General features: G+C 42.9%; 1 protein-coding gene across 2 annotated transcripts in view; it reads right to left on the bottom strand.

The window, feature by feature from the left end:
• Positions 1–8,454: 8,454 nt before the first annotated feature.
• LOC149445821 (catenin alpha-2) overlaps positions 8,455–13,701 on the bottom strand; it is an 845,912-nt gene continuing 840,665 nt past the window's right edge. For both annotated transcript variants that reach the window (XM_089653358.1, XM_089653359.1), the window contains one exon: positions 8,455–12,572. In XM_089653358.1, the coding sequence (XP_089509484.1) occupies positions 12,285–12,572 (288 nt within the window). In that variant the 3' untranslated portion in view covers positions 8,455–12,284. The remainder of the gene's footprint in view (positions 12,573–13,701) is intronic.

Here is a 13,701-nt window from a genome sequence, read left to right as displayed (position 1 = left end):
ACTTTGGACCACTGAGCAACAGACCAGGTCTGTTTTTCTTTAGCCCAGGTAAGACGCTTCTGACGTTATTTGTTGTTCAGGAGCGGCTTGACAAGAGGAATACGACATTTGAAGCCCATGTCCAGGATCCGTCTGTGTGTGGTGGCTCTTGATGCACTGACTCCAGCCTCAGTCCACTCCTTGTGAAAGTCCCCAACACTTTTGAATGGCCTTTTCCTGACAATCCTCTCCAGGCTGCGGTCATCCCTGCTGCTTGTGCACCTTTTTCTTCCAAGCTTTTCCCTTCCACATAACTTTCTATTAATGTGCTTTGATACAGCACTTTGGGAACATCCAACTTCTTTTGCAATTACCTTTTGAGGCTTTCCCTCCTTATGGAGGGTGTCAATGATGGTTTTCTGCACACCTGTCAGGTCAGCAGTCTTTCCCATGATTGAGATTCCTACTGAACCAGACTGAGAGACCATTTAAAGGCTGAGGAACCCTTTACAGGTGTTATGGCTTAATTAGCTGATTAGAGTGGGACACTTTGAGCTGAGAAAATTGCAACTTTTCACAATATTCTCATTTTCTGAGACTGTGGATTTGGGGTTTTCATGAGCTGTAAGGTATAATCATCACAATTATGACAAATCATGGCTTGAACTATCTTGCTTTGCATGTAATGAGTCTATCTCTTATATTAGTTTCACCTTTTAAGTTGCATTACTGAAATAAATGAACTTTTGCACCATATTCTAATTTTTCGAGTTTCATCTGTATATATATATAAAAGAGTCTTGTGCATTCTCCTTGAATCCTGGTGTGCTTTGTGTATTTCTTCCAGATCTGTGCAGCAATGACACTTTACCTCTGTAATAAAGACCAGTCACTGCTGCCGTCTCTCCTTGTGCAGGGTGACTGGTCTTGTCTCCACCCCCTCCTGTAATTTTCGGTAGGCAGCCCGCAGTGGGTGGAACTTGCCAGGTCCTTCCACAGCTCTGATCTCTGAACAGGCCTATGTAAAGCACAGTGCTGATTAGGGATGCAGCAATACTGATACTCGTATTGGTACCGATACCAAGTAATTTCACAAGTACTCGTGAAAATACTCCAGATACCTTAACTGATACTTTGCTGTGCAATTTTTGTTAATGGACACAAATTGCAGTGCAAAGATTAGCATGCAATTTGAACAGGATTGCAATTCCTGTCCACATTGCATGCGGTTTGAGGTTGCCGCACAGGCTTGTCAAAGCCCGAGCTCACACAGGAGCGGTGCGGGAAACCTGCCTGCAGGCATCCCATGCTGAGTCTCAGTGGTAGGAGATTTCAAATTCTTCCCTTACAGCAATGACAGTTCAAGCTAGATAGCATCTGATTGGTCAGCACCGTCCATGTGATGGTGCTGACTAATCAAAAGTCCTCTAGCCCGAAATGTTATTGCTGCAAGGAGAGAGAAGAAAGTGGCGGGTATTTCAAATCCTCACCACTTTCTCTCCTCTCCCACCACTGAAACTCAGCATGGGATGCCTGCAGGGGGGCTTCCCGCACCTCTCCTGTGTGAACTCGGGAATTGACAAGCCCGAGTTCACACAGAAGCAGTGGGAAGATCGCAAGTGGTTTGGGCAGGAAATCGTATTCATGTTCAAACCGCATGCTATTTTTTGCGGTGCAATTTGCATCCAATACTGCAAATCGCACCGCAAAGTATCAGCGAGTACTTGACCGAAAGTATGGGTACCGATAAAAAAAATGGTATCAGTGCATCCCTAGTGCTGATGTGACTGCTGCTTTTACAAGAAAATACTGTATCTGGGTTTGCCAATACAGTGCATTTTGTGCATTTGAGGTGGATTTTTTTCCTTGTGGTTACTGAAGATTGTATTTGAATGAACATTTTTTAAGCTAGGTTCACACCTGTGCGGCCATGCAGGATGCATTTGAATGGGCTGCTGTGCCCGGGGACATGCAGGAAAGAAGTTTCTGCATTATTTTTTAAATCGCATTCCGCACGGGAAGTGAGGTTTCCAGTACTGTTGCGATTTCCAGTGCAACGGCATATTATTAGGAATAGGATCCCACATTTCTCTGCGTGGGTGGTTGCAGCTGCCAGTATTTGTGCGGGTCCCACAGTGGCACAACCCACACAGATGTGAACTGAGCCTTAAAGGACTAGTTCATTTTATTCCAAAGGACACTTAAGCTTTGTGCCCCCACTATCCCACAAAATGCATCTTACCTTGACTTGCTGGCTGCAATCTCCGACATTTGTTTACATACCATCTCCCAAACTTCCATGCACTGACTGAGCCTGTTCAGTAGCTTTCCACAGACTTCTATAGGATCCAAGGTCAGAGATGCCCAGAAACTGGCTCTATAAAAGTATACTACTACACAGGTATGGCTAGTGGTAGTCCAGTGTAAATGTGAAAGGAAAAAATAAAGAGGAAAAAGTTGAAAAAGTTGAACTTTTAGAGTGGGGAAATATCCAATCCCAATGGCCATAGCTATGATCAGAATAAAAAAAATAAAGAGATATATCCTAAAGGGACTGGAATAAAAAAGATATCATACATATTTATTCCAAAAAGATAAAAAGAATCTGTCAAAGAGTCAATGACTTTCACAGACAAAAAATATGCCCTTCATCAGGGCTTATAAATGGATTATAATGTATACTGGACTGAAATTGAGTAAGAGTCCACATCCTACATTCTAGACGGAAAACGGCTTGGGGGGGGGGGGGAGGTTGGTCGATCAATAGTGGGAGGAAGGAGATAAGCAATGACATTAAAGATTAGCTGATCTGAATGTATTCTCCCTTAAGAAGGGGGGATTGGGGAAAGGGGGGGGTTTATGATCAACATGTATACATACATCAGTGGACCATGTTCTGTTTCTCTTATATGTACATTTTCTGTGTTGTATTGATCTGCATGAGGCTATCATTTTATTTGTGCTGGAGGTGGTTTTAGGCCACTGCAACTTTTTTTTACTAATAAATCTTTCTCTGTCCTTCCCTCCTGTTTAGTGCTAGTTAGATTAGTCTTAGCTAGACCCTTCCTAATTGTTCAATGTTCCCTTGGTCAGTATTAGTTATTGACTAGGTAAGGCATAGGAAAGTCATTGTCTTCTTACGCTTCAAATAGCTCGAAAAACATCCTCTGTACTGCAATTGTCTGAAGTAAATTTGCATTGGATTCAACTTATGTGTCTTATTGAACAGTTAAGCTGCCTGTGGATGGTGCCAAGTCAGCAAGTGACCATACTGTGCAGAAAAACTGGGTCTAAAGAGGGTTGTCAATGCATAAAGCGCCATTTAAAAAAGAACAGGCTATATAGTGAACTTTGTGTAGAGTCATTCACTTTCAGCTCACTACAGAGGACAAGGGGGCACTCTTTACATTTGGAGTAAGGAACGTCCACATGTGGAAAGGCTTCTTCACAAAGAGCTGTGAAAATGTGGAATAGACTTCCTCAAGAACTAATCCTGGCCAGCTTAGTAGATTGTTTTAAAAAAAGAGGTGAATGCATTCATATATGTAAAAAATATAACTGGATACTAACATTTATAAGTAATAACACCAGAGATTGTTGATCCGGTGAATATTCACTTGCTCCCTGGGTGATCAGGAAGGTTTTTTTCCACCTGCTGAAGTAAATTGGACCATATTTTACAGGAGAAATGGAGGAGTGACTTCCTTTGGATCAACTGTGGGTATAGGATTGTGTATATGGACTTGTTCTATGTATACTGCTCAAATAAATTAAAGGAACACTTTGAAAACACATGAGATCTCAATGGGGAAAAATCTCCTGCTGGATATTTATACTGATATGGATTGGGTAATGTGTTAGAAACATAAGGATGTCCCATCGTTTGATGGATATGAAAATTATCAACTTACAGAGGACTGAATTCAAAGACAACCTGAAAATAAAAGTGAAAAAATAATGCAGAAGGCTAGTCCATTTTGCTGAAATTTCATTGCAGCAACTCAAAATGGTCCTCAGTAGTTTGTATGGCCCCCACGTACTTGTATGCATGCCTGACAATGTCAGGGCAGGCTCCTAATGAGACAACAGATGGTGTCCTGGGGTATTTTCTCCCAGATCTAGACCAGGGCGTCACTGAGCTCCTGGACAGTCTGAGGTGCAACCTGGCGGAGTCGGATGGACCGAAACACAATATTCCAGAGGTGTTCTATTGGATTTAGGTCAGGCGAGCATGGTGGGCCATTCAATGGTATCAATTCCTTCATCCTCCAAGAACTGACTGCATACTCTCGCCACATGAGACCGGATGTCGTGCACTAGGAGGAACCCAGGACCCACTGCACCAGCGTAGGGTCTTACAATGGCTCCAAGTATTTCATCCCGATACCTAATGGCAGTCAGGGTGCCATTGTCTAGCCTGTAGAGGTCTGTGCATCCCTCCATGGATATATCTCCCCAGAACATCACTGACCCACCAAAGAGGTCATGCTGAACCATGTTACAGGCAGCATAACATTCTCCATGGCTTCTGCAGACCATTTCACATGTGTTCAGGGTGAACCTGCTCTCATCTGTGAAAACCACAGAGCGCCAGTGGCAGACTTGCCAATTCTGGTGTTCGAGCTCTATGGTGCCTGGCAGTGAGCACAGGGCCCACTAGAGGACATTGAGCCCTCAGGCCACCCTTGTGAAGTGTGTTTCTGATTGTTTGGTCAGAGATATTTACAGCAGTGGCCTGCTGGAGGTTATTTTGTAGGACTCTGTCAGTGCTCATCCCGTTCCTCCTTGCACAAAGGATCAGATACCGGTCCTGTTGATGGGTGAAGGACCTTCTACGGCCCTGTCCAGCTCTCCTAGAGTAACTGCTAGTCTCCTGGAATCTCCTCCATGCTCTTGAGACTGTGCTGGGAGACACAGCAAACCTTCTAGTAATGGCACGTTTTGATGTGCCATCCCGGAGGAGTTGGACTGCCTGCGCAACCTCTGTAGGGTCCAGGTATTGCCTCATGGTACCAGTAGTGACACTGATCCTAGCCAAATGCAAAACTAGTGAAAAACAGTTGAGTAGGGAAATAAATGTCAGTGGTCTCCACCTGTAAAAGCATTCCTGTTTTGGGGGTCATCTCATCGTTGCCCATCTAGTGCACCTGTTGTTAATTTCATTAACACCAAAGCAGCTGAAACTGATTAACAACCCCCTCTGCTCCTTACTGACCAGTTTAACTGACTTGATGATATACTCTGATGTTCCTTTAATTTTTTTGAGCGTTTTTTTTTATTTTTCTCTGTTGGTTGAACTAGATGGACTTTTCCAACCTGTCTAGCTATGTAATTATGTAATAGTTGTTGAACTGGGTGAATATCAAGGCAGACAGTCTGTCGGCAGCTGGTTTGAGCGGCCTGACCTTTAGCTGCTGACAGCCTGTCTGCCTTAATATTCACCCAGTTCAACAACTGTCAATCCACATTCAGTCCAGTATACTTTATCATCTATTTGGCTCTGCAATAAATCTATTTGTCTCATTTTGGAATAAACCTGTATCTGGACATTTTAATTTTCCGGTTTGGTTCTTCATTCTCCGATTAGTCTCAAACCAAGAAAAGAGTTGAAATTCATTGGCGTGGAGAAGCTGCCAGCCAAAAACCCAGATACCCAGTCCACATAACCCTTAATATAACAGGATACCCTTAAGGTCCCAACACTTATATTCCATTTCCCCAAGCAATACAAATGTAAACCTTTCCCCACTCTACTTCTATTTATTTTCATTCCTTTTGTGTTCCTGTTGAGAAGATTTCCACTTACCTTCTGTCCCAGTCCCATCTTTGTCACTGTTAAAGGAAGCAAGGGAAGATCTTCCTAGTGGGGGGAGGAGGGAGCAGACACATCTAAAATTCTGACAGAGGCTCTTACCCTTGTTTTAAAGTGCAGTAAACACCCCCATCACATCATGGCAGAAACTATTTGCCACATGTATGTCTGGATAGTAAACTAGAACTGTGCCCAGTGGTGTAGACACAACGGCAAACATTTTACTTGTTCTTAAAAAGTAAGAGCACCCAAAATCACAAACAGTAAAATCAGCACAAGGGACATAATTTGCAGTCAGTAGGGTGTGTTCCTTGTACTGATTGCTCTTCTGTTAGAGAAAATTGTCCTCCATCCTGCCCCACCCTGGCTGCCATAATCTTCTGGTGTGGTGGAGTTAATACAACTAATGAGCTACTGGCTGTCACCAAGAGTGCCTGATTATGCACTTTTACATATCTGCTCCACTCCTAGATACCATACAGCTTCTATGAATGAAACAGGATGGATGAATGGAGGATGTGCGGATGATTTTTAGGTTCTACCTTCCATTTCTAGATACAGTTTTATTCATAGAAACTGTAGTACATCTTCTATGAATGAAGCAGCTAGACAGAAATGGCAGGCATAGTTGGGCTCTTTTGAGTATGACAACCTGTTAGCTGTAGTGTGGGGGTAGAGGCAGGGTGAAGGAAGAGTTTCACTTCACTAAACCAGGCAAAACATCAATCATTGTTTTTTTTTAATAAACCCACTGGTTTATTAAACAAAAAATGTAAAAAAATGCCCTGATTCCCTTCTTTCGAGATGGATGAGGGAATCACTCCTGCTGATCTATTGTGTTCTGGTGGCAGGGACGCTTCCCCACCATCAAAATACAATGATCAGTGCTGCTGGCTATAGCTGGTGGCACTGATCATTCTGGAAAATCCCAACAGGATGGTTGTGTACAAGTAATAGATTCACTTGTGTACAACCAGCCTGCCCATGCATAGGTTGAAATTTGTCTGGTCTATGCTAAACTGGCTGAATTTTGATTCATGTATGGCTGCCTTAATAGAAGTGGAATCAACACAAGGGACACATCCTGCTGACTGCCAATTTTGTCCTTTGTGTTGAGGTTTCCTTGCAGCCTGTCTGATGTGAGGGTGCAGTAAAATATGTCGGGGGAGGCAGAGGATATGAGGTCAGTAGGGCAGTATACAGGGGGTCAGCAGGGCAGAGGATAGGGTCAGCAGTTTATAGGAAAGTCTACAGAAGCCATTGGTTTGTAGGTAAGTGTACATGGGGTTATTAGAGAAGAGGACAGTGTGCAGCTGGACAGTGAACCAGAGTCAGTAGGTCACTCCCCGCCCAAATCACCCCAAATTCGCCTTCCTAGCACAAATCCTCAGCCCTGTCCTCGTAACCTAAATTTCCCTACCCCCTTTTAGCACAAGTCCCCCACCCCCCCCAAAAAAAATCCCCCACTCAGCCCAAATCCCCTGACCCCCAATCCCCCCTCCTAGCACATATCCAACCAAACTCCCTCCTTACACATATTACCCCCCAATCCCTACACATAGCACATATCTCCCTCAATCCCCCTACCTAATACATTCCCCCCCGATCCCCTCTCATAACACATTCCCTCCAATCCCCCCTCCTAGTCCTAGCATATATTCCCTCCCAATCTCCCCTAAAAACACATATCCCCCAAATCCCCCCTCAGCACATACCACTCACCCTCATTCCACCTAATCGCACATATTGCACGTATCCGTCCACCCCAAACCCCCCTTCTAGCAAATACCCCCCAATTACCCTCCCCAGCACAAACAGTCACCAATCCTTCTACCTCTCATCCCAAGCACAAATTACAAGCTCATGTCATCCCCCTCCCAACCCCTCATATTATGTTCCCTGCCTGTAAGTCCTGACCCCCCCCCCCCCACAGGAGACAGAAAAGAGGCTGTGCTCCCCCTCCCATCAGTTGAGCACTCCTCCACACAGCACATCACACAGGATCGCTTGTTCAGGCTGCATACAGTTTAATTACCAGCACTCTACCTCCTCCAAGGACTGCTTGTGTCCCGGCAGGAGGAAATGTGTATAGGGATAGGGTAATTAAACTGTGTGCAACCCAAAATAGTGACCCTGTGTGTTGAACTGTGTGGAGGAGTACTGCACTGACAAGAGGCAGAGGACAGCCTCTCTCCTGTCTACAGCTGCCAGAACTTTACTGATCACAGTTCATTGTACCTGACTGCACACTCGAGTGTGGGAATGGAGAAGAAACTCAGCCAGACAGGGAGGGCACAACAGAAATCTGGGGGGCACAGCCCCCTCAGCACCCCCTAGACCTGTCCAATGTGACTTTGGCTGAATTTACCATGTGCTATGTCGCATTGTGTTTAAAAAATGGGTCATGTATGTTTTTTCATCCGTTGTAGTGCATTGGCATTCATAAATAAGCTGCCTTGACACAAGCCATGTTAACATATGACAACATGCTTGTTAATGTGCATGTGTTAATGCACCACAACAGATGGGTCCTGGAATGGACAGTCACTGGATTTTAAAGCAAAAACACCTGATTTTCAGCCAATTGTCTTCTACAAAATGGCAGCCACATAATTAATCTTTTCGGGTAACAACAGAACATCAGTAATAAAAGCAACACCACATTAGACGGAGTTAATGACTTTATTTAATTACTGGGTACAAAGCCATGATCGATACCTCTATTCCAAGCTACTGGTCATCTAAGTTTTGCTTTTAAGCTGCCGTGTTTGTTATATTTTAGTTTTTTTTTCATAACCAGCAAGTTCAAATGGACCCCCCCCCCACACACACACAAAGGAGGCAGCCATTTTGCTGACCCAATAGGCATCCTAGGAATCCACCAGGCACTTATGGCCTCACGGAGACAAAATGGCTGCTGGAGCAAAAGGTCAAAGGTGAAGGGCACACCTTAACATCCAAATATTTAACTAATAAAAATTAAAAATAAAAAGCCATTTCAGTCACCGCAATGTCTTTCACACGCCGACAAACAAACTTAGCTAGCAGTTATTGGTGGGGACTAGTCAGGAACAAGTTATTAAACATCTAGAGAACAAAATGCACAAGAAGTGATAAGCCTCAGGTTAAGTTATTAGTCAATATTTTGAAGAGAAAAAAAAGCCACATACTATCACAAGGATGTTATAAGTTCATCGTTTTGGGCACACAATTAGGCATGTTCGCTAGGTATAATTTTGCACTAAACAAAAGCATAATAGATGAACGTTTCACCATTGACTTTCATGTCCTAACTATGATACCTGCCAACCTATTGTCACTTGCATGCATGTCACATTTCCCTTCTAAGGATGAATTTTATTTTAAGGCCCAAGCTAAACACAAGGTTAAAGGATCACGTTCTAGATGTGCCACTCCTTGCACCAAAAATCACACCATGAACCAAAAATACTAAACAATCACTGCCATGTGATCATGGGTAACCACAGACGTACCAGTGTGCTCTTGGTACATGTCTGCACCAGAAAACAAGTGTAAAAGTTGTGGAAGCAACAGTTGAAAACCTTTAGACTTTAAAAAGAAATCAAAGTGCCAATAAAAAAGTTCCCTGAAATGAAGATAGTCATTATGTACCACTCCCACTGCCCATGGCATTGACCACCATTGTACTGAAGAGAAATTGCCAACTGAAGTCAAACTTCCAGGACACTCAATTTCCTAATCCTAGTGAGGTTCCTCTCTTGGATCCCCATATCGCAACAGGACTAGTCTTGGGAAATGGCAGGATGAGCTACTGAGCACAACAGGGTCCAGGAAATGAGTTCAGGCTTCAAGCAATGGTTTTATTTCAACAGGGTGGTGTTTGATGGAAGAGAAAAGTACTTATTAATATTTCTTTGCAGGGAACTCTTTTGTTGGCACATTGATTTTAGAGACAGAACTTCATCCAATTTTTTTTTTGTTTTGAGGAAGTGGGGAAGAGTTAAAGTGGAACTAAACTCTCTCAATCACCATTGCCTATTTATAATCCTTATACTGCTGGCATTAGTAAATAGATACAATAGAAAGGTATTATATATTTATTTGTTTTATTTTTTTTATAAGTTTCTTCTGTTGCTTCTTGTTTTATGGCCTAAGCCAAAATGATGTCATACATCCCAGGAGACTTTATGGGCATTTTTTCCTCCTTTATGTGGAGAAAGGGGGGAGGGACATTCCCATGTAAACACACCCTCCTGCCTGCATGCCTGAGCCAAAGGCAGATGAATTACAGAAAGTAAATGCTACATTAATCCTCTGACCTTACTAAAGATGGCCAAAAAATGATAGGGGAGTTTGAGCTTTAAATATGAAAACTGAATTAAATAGCATTTTCAGTTTGTGGTACTCGGATATCATTAAGTTCCACTTTTACACTGTTTACTTTTAAAACCCAAGTTTTTATTACTGTCTATGACCTCTTTGAGGATATTGTCCTTTATCTCCTGTCTCTGTGGCACCTGTACAAGAAATGAGGCCTTGTTTGGCGCTGGTATAGAGAGAAATGGGCAGCAATTATCAGAGATTCTAACCTTTCCCCCGTCTGGCTAGAAAGTGATTTTGCTTGTGTTGGAAGTGAGCAGAAATCTCCCCAACAGGGAAACAGATGACAATAAAAACCGGAGAGAGGCTGTAAACCTTCCCAACTCCATCCAAACTAAATGAAAAGTTTAAGCTGGTGTCAGGCTTTACCTCTCGTAGAGTGTTTCCAAAAGTTCTTCCACCATGATTATTGAATTGTTTATAAATGATGGAAGGTGATCAAGTGTTTTCCACAACAGATACATTGATATCTCAGATAGTTCTACCAACATTTTCCCCCTGCTCTATAAAATAAAGTCATCTGGGAAAGCAGCAATGGTAGAATACAAAGGTAGAAAAAAAAATGAAAATCCAAAAATGTATATAGAATACTCCTTAAGGAGACCCTGTCACCACCTGCTAAACACAGGCATGGAATCTGTATCAAGAATAATTATAGAAACCTTGCATGCTGCAGCAATGTGGCTCAGGCATTGTAAACTGTGACAGTAGCCCTAAAATATAGCAAATTTTATTGCCAATTTTGAAAGTTTTACATTTACATGCTGTTTAAACATTTTGGTGAAGTAGGAGTGGGAAAGTGGCAACCATGATATCTTTGCATAAAAAATCAAACTCCTGTGAAGCTGCCAGAAACTTTGATCACCCACTTTGGCTTCTATAGTCTTGTCTGATGCAATCTACAACGCAAGGAGAATGTTCCTATCATGGGACACCAGACAAACCCATTCATCAGGTAGATAATAGCAGCCCCAGTCTAGCTCCATTCAAGCCATGCCCTGATGCTTTTCTCCCAGCCCATGGGGTTTAGTCATTGAGGTCCTCCTGAAATACATCAGAGAAGTGTGGCTTGGATGGAGCTAGAGTGAGTCTGCTATTTATCTACTTGACAAACAGGTTTGTTTGAAGTGCAGCAATTGGGACATCCTTGTTGCTTTGCATAGTCAAAACCTGGCAGCAAAAATATAAGTTGAAGATCCACACCACTCCCTAAAGTTCCAGATATGACTTTATTACAAGGAGGATCCAACATGTTTCGGGGGGCCAAAAAATACTTCCTTTGCCAAAGCTTGATATTGAAACCAATGTGAATGAATTAGAAGTGAGCAAGCACAGATTCTGGTTCAGCAGCTGGTAATCACAATAGAATAAATACCATTAACGGTCCACTTCTAGTCCATTCAACTTGCTTTCAATCCCAAGCCTTGATGAAGGATACATTTTTGGACTCTTGAAACATGTTGGTATCCTTTGGATTGCCCCCCTGACTTTTATTGGAATAAAGTCATACTTAACCTTGTAGCAGGGGAGTGGTGCATTTTTGTTACATTACATTACAAGTCATGGAGATCCTCAGGGGTGTAGAGGCCACCTGCCCAGGAACCAGACCACCTATATCAACATCTATACGTTTAGATAGCAATACCAGAACAATAACTTTATGGGTTATGTTTCCACTTTCCTCAAAAATGCTTGCAGAAGACAGGGCTTTTCTAGGTACTCTTAATACAGATTATCTGCCATTTTTTAGTTTGCAGCATAGTAGGTGTTGACAGCAGCCCTTTAAAAATTTGTGGGATGTAACAATGGGTGATTTTTGGTCAAGCGGTTAACCAACTAAAAATCACTGGTAGCCGGCAACTCAGGGCTAATTCTCCACTGGCTAACTACTGTCAAGATCTCAGCTTCAGGATGGGATTAGGGCCAAAATATGGGTTAGAAATTTATCAGCAGTCAATATACTCATTTGCTTTTCTTGTGCAACGTATTTTAACTCCAATAAAATCTTGGGTAGCATGCAAATAGACAGTGCTAAGATTCAGATCATGCCAGACGCATACAAGTCGGCAGGTAAGCATACAAAATGACTTCTTAAAAAAAAAATAACAACCATTTAGTAAAGCCTAGAGTTCTAGAAGGAATCCATTGCTTTAAATTCACTTAGAGCCTGGACAGGGGAAATATGCTTCTTTTGGGATCCTCGTCGTACTCGGGTCTGGTACTCTTCAGGTTTTTCTCTTTTCACTAGAGGTTTCTTTTCTGGAGCTTTCATCTTCCAGGAGACAACGGGGGAGTTCACGGCCGCCGTGCCATAGACTTTCTGGTATTTAGTGGAAGCCACATATGAAGCCTTTACGGTTAACACAACCGCGTTCATCAGATTCTTGGCAGCTTGAATCAAGGAAGTGGCGCTGTCCAACTGTGAAAAAAATAAAAAATTGTGAGGCTTAGGGTAATATTTGCTTTAATATATGTATTTCTGTAGACTGTTTATTGTGCAGGAAGGACAATGGGGGAGATTTACTAAAACTGGTGCACTCAAAATCTGGTGCAGTGCTGCATGGTAGTCAATCAGCTTCTAACTTCAGCTTGTTCAATCAAGCTCTGGCAATAAAACCTGGAAGCTGGTTGGCTTCTATGCAGAGCTGTAGCAGATTTTGCACTCTGCAGTTTTAGTAAATAACCCCCAATGTGTTTAAGGAACTGTTAAAAATTATTAGCTGGAGTTTGTCTTTAATTTGTATGTTGTTTGCACAAAGTCTATTTAAATATATATGTCTATCTAAAACTACCCTGTCCAATACTGGGACAGGTTCGTCCAGTGCCCAAGGCAAGGATGCAAAATCACCACTCCATTCCCCCAACCCCCTCCCCCACTGCTAATGCATGCTGCAGAATGGGCGTACCACCTATCTATGCCAAATCTCTGACCACTTTGCCCAATCTATGACCCCTTGCTCCAGCTGCCCATGGTTAGCAAGTGCACTGCATGCATGATATACTTTTCATGTCAGTTGTGGGAGGATGAAGAAAAGAATAGGCATGTTGGAGCACAATGTGAAAGTATTAGCTGTCAGACATGAAGCTGTGGCCTGCTGGTTGGCAGCAACTAATCTGCATGCGTGCGCCTGGGACAGCTTCCCCTCCTGCCCACCCTTTGTGCTGGCCCTGACCCTGACAATGCTGTATGCTTTAAGCACAGAACAAACTGTGTTGTCACCCTGTTAAAGGAATGAACAAAACAACGATCTAGTGGCAGGATCAACTGATAATGGGTCAGAAAATGCATGCTGTGAGAATTGCTTGCTTTCTAGCAGCTATAAGGTAGCTGCACATGCATGTTGTGTTTTTTTGTGGGCAGATGAGCTATAAAATGGGCATGCTGGAGCACAGTGTGAAAGTATTAGGTGTCGGACATGAAGCTGATGACAGCTGGTTGCCAGCAACTGAGCTGAAGCATGTTTGTACCTGGGGCAGCTGTCCCTCCTGCCCACCGCTGACCCTGACAATGCTGTATGCTTTAGGCACAGAACAAACTGCATTGTCAC

The sequence above is a fragment of the Staurois parvus genome, unplaced genomic scaffold, assembly GCF_062004578.1.
Source record: "Staurois parvus isolate SC_StPar_1 unplaced genomic scaffold, SC_StPar_1.0 ptg000708l, whole genome shotgun sequence".
NCBI lineage: Eukaryota > Metazoa > Chordata > Amphibia > Anura > Ranidae > Staurois > Staurois parvus.
The sequence above is the reverse complement of the archived record's forward strand: the minus strand, read 5'-3'. Positions and strand labels throughout refer to the sequence as shown.